The 16,216-nt window shown below is 37.4% G+C and overlaps 1 protein-coding gene across 1 annotated transcript; it reads left to right on the top strand.

The window, feature by feature from the left end:
• The first annotated feature begins 235 nt into the window (after nucleotides 1-235).
• On the top strand, nucleotides 236-9,369 carry LOC120274714 (CWF19-like protein 2). The gene is given in 12 exon segments (XM_039281243.1): nucleotides 236-298; nucleotides 405-477; nucleotides 2,283-2,394; nucleotides 2,483-2,837; nucleotides 2,913-3,064; nucleotides 4,033-4,239; nucleotides 4,313-4,870; nucleotides 5,203-5,282; nucleotides 5,888-6,236; nucleotides 6,496-6,708; nucleotides 8,693-8,890; nucleotides 8,892-9,369. Coding segments are annotated over 10 exon segments (2,286 nt in total). The 5' UTR covers nucleotides 236-298; nucleotides 405-477; nucleotides 2,283-2,349; the 3' UTR covers nucleotides 9,021-9,369.
• Nucleotides 9,370-16,216: the final 6,847 nt, after the last annotated feature.

The raw sequence follows: 16,216 nt of genomic DNA, 5'->3' as shown, positions 1-16,216 counted from the left end.
GTCCGTGCCGGGGTTTTACCTTCCGTCTTCTTCTCCGCCCACCCACCACCTGCCGACCAACCCAAGAGCCCATTCGACGAGCCTTCAACCTCGGCAACGAGAAAGGAAGCTAGCGCCGAAGCCGACGAGCCTTCAACCTTGGTTGTACCGACTCGCCGCCCCTGTGGCCGTCCGGCGGGGTCTAAGAACAAGCCGAAGCCCCCCATCATCGCAGATAACGTGGTACCAAGGGACGGTGAGGGGCGCTGCCCTGCACGATCAGTAGCCGAGGTCGGGATCCCTATGGCTGATGCTCCAGGTACTTGTTTTTACCTTCCTTTTGCTATTTTTCTTGTATTTTTTGTCTATTTTTGTTCTTGAATCTGTGCTATGTTTGTTCTTGCGGCCACGAACCGGAACTTCAGGTATGCTGAGAAGTTGCTAGGGCTTGATTCAAAGCTTGCAAAGAGCCTATTGATTCCATTCAGAGAAATCAAGGTATTGATTTGGTTTTGAAGCTTAGGCTGATGATAGGATGAGTCAATTGGTATTTTATCCGGAAATGTAGATATACTTTGTTATTCTTTGATTGCGTGATTCTCTACTGAAAGCGAACAATTGTTCTTGCTGGATTTCTTTGTTATGTTGTTTATTTAATCCATAATTTTTGTTGGTTAAAACTGATCCTTGGTTTATGGTGGCTGTGAATCATGGTGTTCTTCCCTCTGTTTCTTGATTAAAAAGTGATGCTATTATTGTTTATAGGATGAAAGTCTAAAGCAAAAAAAAGAAAGTCTATGTGGGTCCATGCGTGTTGCAATTGGATCGATCAGGGCAATTAAATTAGGTCCTCTGCTTGGTCTTTATTCCCCTGCCTTTTTCCCCCTTAATCATTCTTTGATTATTTCTTTTAACATGTTGAAAAAATATATATATATTTTTTTTGGCAAAGTGTGAGCTATATTAGTAAGTTTTGTTGACATTAATTCAGTGCTTAAAAGACCTTGAATTGGATATTGGAAGTGTTATAGCTTTGTGTCTTTTGTTATCTTCAGTTTTCCAGGATTCTATTTGAAGTTTCCTCATTCTATTTCTTTGAGTTAAATGTACTTGAATTCTAGCTGAGCTTATTTTTTATTATTCCTTCATCAATATATCTGTCCAAGACTTGATAAGGTTCAATTATTTCTTGGGTCATTAGATTTAATTCTGATGGTTGATAGCAGAAGTATGACTCCTCAAATGTTAATTTGATGATTTATCAAATAGGATTTGAATATATAAGTTAAAATTGAACTTTGTTTTAACATGAGCTCGTATTCTAGCTTTTCTTGTTTATTGTCTTGTGTTTAACATGTTTTCATAACCATGCTTTTAAAGCATATTCTTTCCTCTTTGTTATCATCAATTTTATTCTTCAGCATTTTCTTAGTCATTGTAAAACCAAACCAATGTCTAAAGTACTAGTGTGGTTCAGTTCTTTTTTTTACTAAAATCGCAAACCTAAAGCAAACTGAATTAGTATGATCAGTTTCCAAATTTCAAATTGAATTGAACAATAGAACTAGTTAAAGCTAAACCAAATGGTTATTTTCACTTCAAAATAGCTTGCATCATAATTTAATAAAAGCCGATTTTTACCAGCAATGTATCTCAGAGATCTTGCAGTATCTTTGCTGCTCCTAAAAGCATGCTAACATGTGCATCATGTCCGCACGCATGCATTTTCCCATCCACTTTGCTCTTATGATCCCATTCAACAAGCTCCTGCAGTTACTAATATCCTTGAATTGGATATTGGTAACTTATATATTCAGTGCTTAAAATAAGCTATATAGTACATTTAACACATTTTTTTTTTTTTTTGGCAAAGTGTGAGAAATTTCATAGTTTAATATGATTAGTTAAAAGACCTTGAATTGGATATTGGAAGGCCAAATACAAAATATATAAATTTAACTTGACTTGTTTGGTTAGTCTTTGGCAATTTGGCATTTATTCAAGTGAAGCATATTGCAAAGGTAAGTGCTATGTATTTTTTATTTATATAAATTTAAAAAACATAATAGAATTTTATGAACTATGATAGGGTCACATGTACATGATATTTCATGCCATTAGATATACACAATGTAATGGCTAGTTTTAATTAGTATGTAAATACACATAACTATGAGACATTTATAGGAGGACAAAGGGAGTATCATATCACAAATTAATTTTCAAGGAAGGTTGTACAACTTTATTTTCAAATTTTACTGGGTTTTTCTGAAAAAATGTTACCCTTTCGTGGCTTTTGGCAGTGCTTGGGTACCTTGTGAAGATCAAATCCTCGGTCACCGAGTCTCGTCGGAGCTTTCCCATTCCGAGATGCTCTCCGGCGTGAAATTCATACCACGAGATCAGCTTCAAACCGTGCTTATTCTTCCCAATTCTCTTCCGCGTTCTTGGTTTTCTGGTGATTTCTCTGTCCCTAATCCTTTTGCTGTTTTGATCAATGTAGGGCAAGCCTCAGCAGGATTCTGGAGATGATTTTTCGGAAGAGGAGAAGAATAAGAGGGGGGGAAGTAGTAGGAGTAAGCAGGAGGAGAGGAGACGGTCGGAGAAGCGGGTGAAGAAGACGAAGAAGAAGAAGAGTCTCAAGAAAAGGTACAGCTCGGATGAGGGTTCTTCTGGATCGTCGGAGGGGGAAGGTGATAGCTTTTCTGATCGAGAGGAGGAGAGGAGGAGAAAGAAGAGAGATAAGGATTTGCTGGATGATTCTTATTCGTCATCAGACGGGCATGAGAAAATGAAGAGACATAGGGATCTGAAAAGGGAGAAGAAGAAAGAAAGTAGGGATTTTGAGGAGTTCTCAGGTATGCAAGCTCTTGGCTTTCTTTGGAAGCATTGAGTTGTGTAAATAGTTTTGATTGGATGTATTACACTTGCAGATGATGATGAGGCTAGAGAATTTGATTCACGGAATGCCAATAAGCTTGCAAGGAAGGAGATGGGGCTGGATTGGATGCTGAGATCTGCTAGCAAAACAGAGAAGAAGGTTGAGGAAGTTGGAGAAGCGTTGGAGAAGCCTCAAGTTGAAGAGGTTTGCTTTTTTGTTGTTTCAGATATTTCCTCTTTAATAATAACTGTGTGTTGCTACCGTGTGTCTGCTCACAGAGTGTACATCCCAAATTCTACCTGAATTTTATTAAATTTTATAGTGGAAGGAGGTTATTTGCTTTTTAGGTTTTTGATTGATAACGTATGATTCAAGAAAACTTATTTTGATAGCCGGACTCCATCCGAGCACCATTTTAGTCCTTGTTTATTTTATTTTATTTTTCTCTTTTCTCTAAAGAATGATTTTCTTAGCATTGCTATTGTTGTTTACAATTAGGAAAATTGTCAGCCAAGGGTCATTTCCAAGAGCATCTTGTTTGGCATGTGGCATTAATACTTATTGGTTAAGATCTGGATCCTTGATAAATTTTGAAAACCATGCAGTTAATTTTGAAGCATGTGATTTCTTAACGTGGATTTTAAGTATGGGATCTGAGACTTATGATTCATGTACTATTGTGAATAATGTTTCTGGTGGAGTGAATGATTCTGTGTCTATGAGTTCTCCACTATATGTTGTTCACTGCTTTTCTTTGTGTAAGCCCAGGACATATGCATATTGTGAATGATTTTAGTTTTTGGAGACAGCTTTCTTCTAGAAGTGTTTGGATACCCTGATACATAATGATTGTACAAAGGCACAAATTCAATGGAGAACAAATGCTCATCCTAGCTGCCAGCAACAGAATTTATCTTGTTTAAAATTTATGTGAACTTTGGTGAAGCATGAATTGTTATGGCTTTTTTTGGCCAATCACAACAATGTTTTTTGGTATTTTAACTGTAAGTTGGCCTTTTCAGTTGCCATTGGCTGGTTTTATGTGTAATTATGTATTCAAGTGGCTTATGAATGTGGTTATGATAAATTTCAAAGTCAATGAGCTCAATACTGTGTGAATATACTACATGAATATACTGGTTCTTTGAGTTTTTATTATCTTCTTTTTTCAGCAGGTCAACCGAGCAAATCCCAAAGAGCTGAATCCATATCTTAGAAATAATGGAAGTGGTTATCCAGAGGATTCAGCTGCCTCAGAATCTGGCGCAGGTCAACTTCTTCCTTCTTCTGTTGTTGGTGATGGTGGTGCAAGCTGGCGACTGAAAGCATTAAAGCGTGCAAAAGAGCAAGCTGCTCGTGAAGGGCAGAACTTTTCGGAGGTATAAATTATGTCATACACAGCAAAGTGGAGTGGATTATTGCCATTCAATGCTCAATTTATTTCTTTTATAGGTTGTTAAAGAACGATGGGGTTCATTGAGTCAGTTGGCCGCATCAGTGGATTCTCAAAGAGCTGCTCCTACTCATGCTCATTTGCAATCTATAAGAGCTAGGAAGAGGGGACAGACGGACAAACCAGACACTGTTGCTGGCAATGAGTCAGAGAAAGGAGCTGAAGAAGTACGTGATCATAGCCGCGGGTATCTACGGGAAGTATCTTCCAGGCATCCTGAGATGAGGAAACCTAAACATGATTCTTTACCCTGGAAAAAGAAGAAAGATCAGCCAGAAAGCACATCCCTTATTGCTGAAGCATTCTCTGGCTTAACTAAGTTCGCTAATGATGGAAGTTTTATGGAGACTTTCCTCCAATCTAAAGGTGCTTGTGACAATTCTCGTGCAAGTGTATCAGAAAATGATAATGGGGACAAAAATGTACTTTCTGCAAACTCTAAGGATTCTGGTGCGTCATCTTTGGCTAACAACCAAGTTCTGAGTGCAAATCAGTTAGCTGCTAAGATATTGCAGCTTCGAATGAAGGGAAAGCATGATGAGGCGGAAAAGCTTTCGGTGAGATAATTTTCTTCTAAGGCTTTCTTCCTCCTGTACTAGTGTTATTTACTATCCAGGTTAATTTGAGTGACATGAAATTACTGGACAGATTTGTTTGTCATAATGCCTTCATCCACACTTTCTGATCATGAGAACATTGTTGCAGTATAATTTTGAACATACAACTTTAGTGCATTGTTGATGATTAAAGAAGTGGAAATTAATTTCTTCTAAATATGCACACTGGTTTGTTTTAGTGCATTAAAATTATTTTTATTGTTGTCATTTGTATTATCTGGAAATAAAATCAGAATGTTATACTAACTAAATGTCTTTTTCTGCTTTTCTAGAAGGAGATGGATACTATGCTTCAGCAGCAAGACATTGGTAGTAAAATGACTCAACAGGAAAGTAATGGAAGCACAAGCAGGTATGTTTACTAACCTCTAAATTGTTTGTTCAGTTGTAAAATCTGGATCAAATAGTAATATTACAGAAAAATCAGTCTCAAGCAACTTTAGTTAGATTTATTTTAACAACCAATATCTAATCTTCCTTCATCTCCATAAAATTTTAAATCTGTAAGGTGTAACTACAGCTAATACTTTAAGGTAATAATGTAGTAGCAGTATCCTTTGTTTATGGAAATTATTTGACTTACTCATATCTTGGATATATTTGAAATTCCAAAATATATTATTTATTTTTTACCCCATGTGCAAATTGAGTAATCATTTCTTCTCCATCTCAGAGAATATATGATATACTATTTGAATGCATTTGATATACAAATTTGCTTATTGAAAGGTAAAAATTAGAGTTTTAATGTAGCAGTTTATTTAGACCTAATTTGTATTTTTAATAATGTGCTATTGTCATTGCCACAACATGCTTGACCAACATGATGAATTTAAAAATTTTACTAATTAAGAATAATAGTGAATTTTACTTGAGGGGAAGTAGTCTTAATTATATTGTTTTTCTTAAAAACAATGTTCCTCTTCTTTCTTAGGCTTTTGCTTTTATTGGTTACAGATACATAAAGCATGGTGTATCCCAGGAGCACAAGAGGGAGGAGGACGCTGATCTGCATTTGGCAAGAAAAATAATGGGAAACAAAAAATATAGCTTGTCTGAAAGGGCAGATGATGAATATGATTTTGATGGTGAACCTAGTAGAAAGCGTAAACATAAAAGGGATGCGGTTCCTAATGAGAGATCTTCTGCCAAACGCATCTTGACCCAGCATGAGCGCTGCCAATTTTGTTTTGAAAATCCATCACGGCCAAAACATCTTGTCATTTCGATAGCGAATTTCACATACATGATGTTACCACAATGGCAACCTGTTGTTCAAGGTCATTGCTGTATTTTGCCAATGCAGGTAAGCTACTATCGAATGTTCTGTCTGGCTGCCTTGTTTCTCCTTTATTTACATATATCAAATAATATATCAGTAATACATAAGGATGCTTCTGCAGAAGCTACAAACTCTTCTCCTTTAAGATTTTGTAGTGTTTGGAGCTATCCTTCCACTAGTGAATATTGTGTACTTCTGTTTGAATTATCTTTGACTCCAGGATATATGATTTAAGTTTTTGCATCAAAAGTTCATCATTCATCCAATATTTTCTCTTTCTCAGCATGAGTCTGCAATTAGAACTGTTGACAAAAATGTGTTGGAGGAAATACGAAACTTCAAAAAGTGCCTTATAAGGATGTTTGCAAATCAAGATAAGGAGGTGGTCTTTATGGAAACTGTGATTGGTTTGACAAAGCAGCAGCGACATTGCTTGATTGAATGTGTTCCTATACCAAGTCAGCTTGCCAAGCAGGCACCTTTATACTTTAAAAAGGTCAGTTATACTAACAGACAGATTATTTTGATAGTATATCTTGATATTAGTAGCCTATGAGTGATGCATATAAATTACATATGTATGGTGCATCCTGCAAAACTTATTTGTGCTTCTTTCTTATGCGTTTTCTTTTCATTGTTTTTTCTCATGACTGCCACAAAGAGTTTTTATGGCTGTTTCATTATACTAGGACACGATAGCATTTTGTTCCTTTTCTGTTTTCCCTTTTTTTTGTATTTGGTTTGGTGAATTGCATTTTTGTGTGCTTCTGCATGTTTTAAAAGGGTTTTCCACCTATTCTTCCCTAAATTTTTGTAATTGTGGATAACTTTCTTTTTTCTTAATTGCATATAACTCCCTCAAACCATCACTATTATTGCAAATACCTTTCGATAATTAGTTAGAGCCCCCAACCGATGGCTAACCATGTGATAACTTTAACAATATGTGAAAAATTAATTTTTCCCCTTCGTCAACAATTTGAATAAGAAACAAAAGGCTTGATTCAAGAAAAGCAAAGGAAGAAGGTTTGGAGAAGGAAAAGAGAGAAAGGCTTGAAGAGAAGAAAAAAGAGGAAGATTGAGTAAAAGGATCGAAGCTTGGATTTGAAGGCTTGAAGTGGTTGTAGATGCAAATAAGCAACGATCAAAGCTTTGAGTTCTCCCCCCTTTAAGTTAATGATTAGTCTTGGTTTGACTTATTGGCTGAAATTGAAGATTTATTTATGAAGATGAATAAAAGTTTCTAATGTTTGTGGTATGAATCAAAGCCATAGGTCCAAGTTGCTATATTTCTTGTTGATTTTACATTGCATTGGAAAACAAGGTCATTACTTTCAGTCATAAGGTTATTTTTGGTCAAACAAGGTCTTGCACTGCTGCCTACCTTAATGGATATAACCTTTACTGAGGTACTGGTTTTCAAAATTAGGCATGGAAATTGATGACACAGCATGCTGTTATGGTATATATCTTGAGAAACTTTCTGGACATTTATTATTGATCTAATTTTTTTGTTCTTGTTTAAATCAGTCTAGAATTTAGTCTACTAAAGAAAGAAGGGAAATCAATCAAGAGTCATTTCAACAAGGATAGAAGAGAGTATTTTTGGAAAAAGCATAGTGATATCCCAAGGTATGGTGTCTTCTCTGATACTAATTATCAGTAGAATTTACAAGTGGATCTGGCCTAATTGTATTAGGATAGATGCATTAGGGTCTCTTGGTTGGATTTAGGTACAATTAGTTACCCATTGTTGTTTTAATTTGTACATTATATAAGCATCAAATGTTTAGAATGTTGAGGTGGTCTACAGAAGAGCTAGCAATTATCAGTATATTGATAATTCCCAACTACAGTGTGGTGTCGGTATTAATTTTCATGTAGATGAATATGTTATTGTTTTCTTGCTTGTCATGTTACAATAGCTTGACAATGGGATCGTGTGACGATAGCCTGTTAAGAAGACACAATGGATCATGTTACCATAGCCTGTTAAAGACTGATGCAATGGCATTGTGACAAGGATCTTGATGGTCGAAGAGCTCCTCACCTTTGATACATTTTGCTTATTATACAAAAAATTGAAGAGGGACAGACATAAGTATCAACAGGGTATGGATGGATGGGTGGCACATGAGGTGTGATTTAATTGGCTTCTTCACTTTAACAGGTTTATTGTATCCTCTAATTAACGATATATTGAATGAAGAAGGATCGACTTCAGTCTAACTGTTGGAATCATCAGTGCTTTCTTTTTCTTTACAAATATGAGTAGTAATTGCACACGTTTAATCTCTTTTCTGGTAAATCATTAAAAAAAAAATTCAGGTTTTCTGTAGCTAGCCTTTTTGTTGTGAAATCTTGAACCATAGTTAAAAGTGCCATCTTGTTACTGTCTCACAGAGTATTACAAGATATGCGAAATTTGTAGCTTCAATATCCATGTAAATTTTATCTGATAGCATGTGATCAATTTTTAGGCAATTGATGAAGCTGAAGATGAATGGGGACAGCATGAAATGAAGAAGCTTATCCAAACAACTGGAAATCTGCGGAATGTGATTCCTGAAAATTTTGCTTATTTCCATGTTGAGTTTGGTCTTGACAGAGGTTTTGTTCATGTGATTGATGACGACAACAATTTCAAGAGCAGCTTCGGTCTGAATGTTATCAGAGGTCCTTTTAAAACTGCCAGAGGAAGACATGCACCGACGAAGGAGGTCCGAGCCCTTGGAAAACCAGAGGCAAGCAGCTGCGAACTTTGCTCGGGATTGGGAACCTTTTGATTGGACAAAACAGCTCGACTGACCATCTTTGCTGCTGTTTTGCATTCACTTGCTTAATTTTCTCCATAAAGCTCATAAAAAATTGAATGTCAATGAATTAGTGTTGAAGATTGGATGCATTTGAAGATGATGATGAATGTGGCTGAACCAAATGCAAGCCACTGCTTTTCCCATGATCAGTACAAGTTTTAAGTGATGTACCAGTCTTTTTTTTTTTAATGGATTAAAATGTGTATGTATATATATATATATATTGGCCAAAAGTAGAAAAAGGAGAAAATACTAGTAAATATTTGTGGCAGATGACCGGTTGGTATTTCATTTCTCTTAACTCAAATGTTATCAATGCTATCAGTTTAATTGGGTATCAAGATGAAGAATCAAGTGTGATCTCATGCATGTCATTGTTGGATTTATTAAAATGAGAATTTGCAATTTAGGGTGTGTTTGTTTGGCCGGATATAAAACTACATGTGATTGTAATTACAAAAGACTTGAAAATCTAGTGTTTGTTTCGTTGAATTTGAGAATTTGAAAGTAGTTAGAAATGCAATAGACATGGATTTAGTTTTGGAACTACGTCCAAATCGGGCGTAGTTCAATCTCCTGCATTTTGGATTTTGATAGAATGTCTCGCACGTGGTGTCACGTGATACAAAATGAAGAGGTCAAACGATCAAGCCACCACTTTCCCCCACCATAGCACATCTCCAGAGCTTTCTCTCGAACTCCATTACAGCTAATCTTTTCCTCTGTGCGACAAAAAATCTACCACAAACTCCTAGGTTCCTCTTTACCTTTTTTGGGGTTTTTTTTTAATTACAAGTTTATTTATTTATTTTTATTTTCTTGCAAAATATAATCTTTTTATTGTTTTTCAGATCAAGATCTTCGCAAAACAACAGTCATCGATCTCATTCTTACATTATTTGGTTAGTCTTATCTTTTTTTATTTTTAACCTTAAATATTTCCCTTTTTTTAATGTCTTTATTATTTTGCAAGTTTTTATCTCTTTTTTTCTTTTACTACTGCATAGATTTGTGTAGATTTGCTTCATGTTTATTATTATTATTATTATTATTATTATTATTATTATTATTATTATTATTATTATTATTATTATATTGCCTTAGATTTAATTAGGGAAAATTATTGTTCACCCCCTGTAATTTTCAAAACTTCCCAAAAACCCCCTCCTACTTTTACACATCCCGAACAGCCCTTCCGTTAGTGTTTAACTTCCCTTTTACCCCCTACCGTTCACTTCAAATGGGTCCATGTTGTGAAATCCCATTTTTGGCCTTGAAAATGGTGGGAAACGAAAGCGCCAAATCACATCATGTTCAACCTTTTCAAGGGCTTTCTGCTTGGTTTCTGATAGACAATGCCTAGGAGTTGCATTACATCTTGTTGTTCTCCTCATTTCTCCTCATTTGAGTTGTTCGACTTCGATTCTGCGGTTTCGTATACTGGGTGAGAATCTCTTCGTTCTATCAGTTTGACCATTCCGTAGGTGTTTATTACGGCATCTCATTTGTGGTAGTCTGGGTGAAGTTTATCATACCCGAAATATATAAATCGGTTTCTCCAACAGAAAATGAAGTTGATTTCCATCGGATTGGTCAAGTGCACTTCATCTTCAAATGAGCTGTAGTAGATTTTATTGTCGAGGCAGAGCATGTGCCATTGTCGTCTCCGTTTGAAAACGAGTTCATTTCGTTGTAAAGTTCTTCTCGTTTATGGTTATCTATTTGTATATTTTAAATAATATTTAACTATTTGCTATTATCCGTTTAAATATATTACTAATATGTTTAATAATTGTCATCTCCGTTTAATACTTGTCATCTCCGTTTAACTTTATCTTTACATGTATAACTATTCATATTAACGTGTAAATTCTCAAAGTCTCTGCGTAAAACGGTGATCTTTTTTGATTGATCTGAATTGTTGGCAGGTGGCACGTGGCAGGTTTCAAGGTTATGGTATCCCCTGCATAAGAATTAATGACGGCATTAATTCTTATGCACGGTAACATAAATATCCGAACACCCGTTCGTTATCATCAGTCAATGTCGGTCCACTGTGCGTTTAACTTTTTTCTAGGATATGAAGAGTCAGCCTGCTTGTGGACTTCACACCATAAATAACCAGGAAGAACCCTTCCCATGGACAACCACTCCTCGTCGTCCTCATCATCCTCCTCCCTCTCCTCCTCTTCCTCCTCGTCATCTGCTTCCTGTGTATGATATTCGCTGGAGTCAGACGAAAGTTCGAAGATGAACTCTATCTGAAAGGATGTTTCGTGAACCTCCTTCCTTATCTTGAGAATCAATCAGCCGTAATCACGTAACAAGTTAAACTATCTTTTCCTGCCCAAGTCGAAATACTCGCATAATTGCCTGAATGCATAGGATTCTCCAGCAGTGGATGACGGGCTAGCAATTAAGCGAGCATTTAGACTTGGGTAAGAAAAGAAAGTTTTCACGTATTGCATGATTGTGGAGGATTCTCTAGAGGAGGGAGATCAGGAAACATCCTTTAAGACGGGGTTGATATTTATCACTTGAGACTTTTTGTCACCGTTTAAGAACATTACGTTAGTGTATAACTATTACGTTCTGTGTTTAACTATCAGGATCTTCGCTTAAGTCCGACCATGACACATTGATTAATAGTCGTTTTCATGAATGTGTTTGTTTAACCTTTTTTTAATGTTGTACGTTGTGCAGGTTCAAGTTGATGCGTATGTTATGCAACTGCTGTGAGCATTTAAATGTACAGACACTTGTTTTGTTATACGAGGGTCGAGTCGTGAGTGTCCAAAGTCCGAGAGGACGTTGTAAATGTTGTAAATGTTGTAAATGTTTTATAAATAAAACGAAACAAGCTTATTTGAATGTGAACTTCTGAAATTTAAACAGAGACCTAGTAAAAACAATGTGGGAAACAAAAGAACGTCATTGTAAACAATAGAAAAAGCTAAACAATACTCAAGTTACTCTTTAAACAATGACAACGGTGTTTAAGAAAATACGTAAAGATGTTTAAACAGTGACCCAGGAGGTACCCATCTTCAACGCGATGTCAGTGAAAGCATTCAATTTAAACAATAACATATATTTTAAACAGTTAAATCACTATATTTAAACGGTTTACGTATTATTTACATGATATAGACTTTATTTAAACCGGTAATCGTTATGTTAAACACTATATGTATCTGTTTAAACATAAAAAACTTGACGTTTAAACAGATACTCATGTCGAGCGATGACAATATGTCTTCATCGCTACAGTGACATATATTTCCCTTTTTGCCCTTGGGATGGAGGGAAAAATACCGCCCAATCACATCACGTCTAGTCTAACCTCTATGCACTTTTTTGTCTTCATCGCGACAATGATATATATATATATATATGCACTTTTTTTGTTTTCCCTATCTCGACTCTTGCTTTGTTGTTTACATCTTCTTCTTCTTCTTCTTGACTTATTTTTTTATTCTTTATTTCATTTGGTTTGTATACGATTTGGTTTTCGGCTAATATATTATGGAGAGTTTTTTGTGGTATTGCTAGATTCAACGGGGAGGGAAGAGTGCTAATGTTCACGGCTCGGACTTCTTGGGAGTTGGTGTTAGTCGAGATATGTGAGCGATGGGGTCTCAAGTTTCTCTTGTCGAGGGTTAAGTTCATCACACCGGATGGATATAAAACGGTTTGCCCAATAGAAAAGCGATGTTGACTTCCAGTGGATGTGTCACGTGCACTCCATCTTCAAATGTCTTTCGTAGTTGATCTTGTCATCGAGACGGAAAATGTGCCATTGCTGAATCCTAATGAAAAACGAAGTTTTTACTCATTGTAAGTTCCTTCTCTTTTAATTGTTCCGGTTGTGCGGGGTCATTAGTGTTTAAATATGTCCGTCACTGGTTAACATCTTGTACTAGTCGTTTACGTTATTAGTTAACTGCTTAAGTATTTAATTTAACGTTTAAATATTGTCATTATCACTTAAACATTATATTCTCCGCTTAACATATTGATCTTTTTCATTTTGATCGAAGTGTTGGCGAGAATTGATTTCTGCGAAAGTGCTCCCGTTCATCCCCATGGTGACCCTGACAGTGTGGGATGTCTTCCTTCCTCGTCAGATCATTCTGAAGTGCTGTCGTTGGATATTGGACAACGTTTTGACGGTGTCGAACATTTCAAGGATGTACTTCGAAATCATGCAATCAAACGGAATTTTGACTTCAAATTCATAAAGAACGAAAAACATCGGGTCACTGTGGAATGCGCTGCCGATGGTTGCCGTTGGCGCCTTCATGCATCAAAAGAGTATAACAAAAATACTTTCATAATCAAGACAATCAACCCGTCACACACTTGCGGTGGTGGCATAGGTTCGGCGTCACATCCGAAAGCGTCCAAAAAAAGGGTTAGCGCACGAGTGATTCAGAAGCTCAAGGACCGTTCCTAGTACAAGGCCATCGACATTCAGAAGGACATGTTGCGGGAACATGGTGTCCACATACCATACAAGCGAGCTTGGTTGGGAAAAAGAGCATGCCCGGGTGGTCCTCGACGGCGAGTGACATCTCCGCCTATGACTGTTTGCTTTGGTATGTGGATAAGGTGGTCGAGACAAATCCCTGAGCGGCTATGCGATCGTGGAAAGAGGCGGTGATCGTTTTAAAGCGTGCATTCTTTTTCTTTCGCAGCGTGTATTGTGGGATTCAAGAGGGCTTGCGGGTCGTCTTGCTTTTCTCAATGGTACCCACCTCCTTGGAAAATATCGGGAGTACACTCATCGGGTACCACGAGGGAAAGATGGAAACAATGGTTTTTCCACGTCACCTTCGGTATAGTCGACAACGAGACCGATGCCAATTGGACTTAGTTCATATCTAAGTTAGGCGATGCTTTATACGAGGATGGAGATTATCATGAGATAATTACCTTCGTGTCGGACATGTCCAAGGGCCTTGTGAGCGCAATTGCGAGAGTCTTCCCTTCTTCGCCACATGCATACTGTCTTCGACATTTGGAGACCAATTTTATGAAAGCCAATGTCAGACTTGGGAAGGCATTGAGGGAGGAGTGCTGGTCTATATGCTTCCGCATTGTGTGGGCATCTACGGCTAAAGATTTCGATGATACTGTGAATGAATTACAGGCCACATCACCCGAAGCTCATCACTGGTTGATTAATAAATCGGATATGGCACATTGGTCGAATTATCTGTTCAGAGGTGATCGTTGGGGTGAGATATATTCAAACGTCACGGAGTCGTTCAATGCTTGGATCAAGGAAGCTCATCATTTACCGGTGACGAAAATGGTCGACTCCATAAGGTCTGCGAATGTTGGTTTACACTTAACATTTAGTGTTACCCTTTAAACATTCTCAATCTTTGTTTAATTACACTTGTCTGACATTAAATATTAATCCTTTCATTTAAATATTTACAATAATGTTTAAACATGTTTATGAATTATTTAACCATCACTGTCTTTGTTTAACCTTATTTGCCAGGTTCAAGTTGATGCGCATGTTATGTAACCGGTGTGAGCAAGCGAACAAATGGGAGACCTACTTATGCCCAGACATACATTCAAAGGTAGAGATCATTGTTGAGGACGTACCGAAATCTTCGTGTTGGTCATTGTGTCGATGATCGTTACGAGTGATCGACCAGTCAGAGAACTCTCAGTAGATCTCGCCATCGAACTTGTTCATGTCGAGAGGTGGCAAGTTTATGGTATCCCTTGCAAACACGCTTATGCTGCAATAATGCAGATAGACACCAACGTACATCGATTTATTAGCGGGTACTTCACCGTCGACAATTACAAACTGGCGTACAAGGAAGCTATATTCCCATACCCGACGATGACAGGCCTTCGCACGGAAATCGTGAGCTTTCGCTTGACGCATCACCGCGACGAAAGGCGACTCGGGCGTCCCTAGAGCGAAAAAGAATCGAGTCGCAAGCGTTTGATGTCCGCGAAGTTACATTCGCAGCCACTGCCATGGATCCGGTCACAATCAGTAGATCTTGCAATGCAAATCGTCGCCGACTAGGCATTGTAAATAAGCCGATGACGATGGGAAACATTGCTGTATTGATGGGCAACTTTCCATATTTAGACTCTTACTCTTTACAATGAATTGAATGTATTTAAACAGAGACATTGTTATTTTAAACGGATACACTGTAATTTGAAATATTTCAACTGATGTTTAGACGATATATGGTATATTTAAACAATGAAACGGAAACGTACACAATTACAACGTAAATTAAACAATGAAATGAAACCGAATGGAATTTAACCCTCGCCTTTACAATTGAAAAACAAACAAAAATTTACATTGAGATATACAAGTCATGTTATTCGAAAGCGGAAACAATGAATTGAATGTCCGAGTTTTCATTCGAAAACAAAATTGACATTGAGATATACAAAAACATGTTCTTCGATTCGGAAATCTTAACCCGCTTGTGACGACCCCCTTTCTCATGGACGTCGGTACGCCTCCCCTCCTTAAGTATGCGAGTAACATATCTTAACTCGAGGGTAAGGAATGTCACTGCTGCGGTAGCCGTAACTTCTCACCCCAAAGTAATTGTTCGATAAACCGCATGACGTAGACGGCGCAATCGACGCTTCCTTGTTTATGGCGTGGGGTTTCCATGTCATGCACAAGTGGGTACTTTGCCGTTGGCGACTCGCCGAACTCCATATCGACACAATTGTCGAATAGATTCCGCTATCGAGATATGCAAGTTGAGATTAGAATACCGATTAAATACCAAACACTATTAATCGGACATAATTAAAGAACTTACCATGTCCAACGCGTCTTTATCGTACCCCGGACATGAAGAATAATGCCTGTATTCTTGTTTATCATTGTTGAGGACTACGACATGGAAGTGGTCATTCATGATTATCGGGAGGATGACAATTTGAACTTCGATGCGAGGTTACGAGACAAAGATCCCCGACCATAGCCATAATTGTTTCATGTCGCGTCGTCACGCTTTGACATAAACAGTAAGCAAGTGTCCGGGTGATGGAGCGCGCTTCTTGTAAGGATATGGCTCTTTTGCTCGTCGACTTTTTGTATTATGCATACTAAAGCGTCCCATCACATCATCTCGTGACCATCTCTTTCCCCTCAAGCGTGCATGTATCAATTTGTCC

The sequence above is a fragment of the Dioscorea cayenensis genome, chromosome 13, assembly GCF_009730915.1.
Source record: "Dioscorea cayenensis subsp. rotundata cultivar TDr96_F1 chromosome 13, TDr96_F1_v2_PseudoChromosome.rev07_lg8_w22 25.fasta, whole genome shotgun sequence".
NCBI classification, from domain to species: Eukaryota; Viridiplantae; Streptophyta; class Magnoliopsida; order Dioscoreales; family Dioscoreaceae; genus Dioscorea; species Dioscorea cayenensis.
The sequence above is the reverse complement of the archived record's forward strand: the minus strand, read 5'-3'. Positions and strand labels throughout refer to the sequence as shown.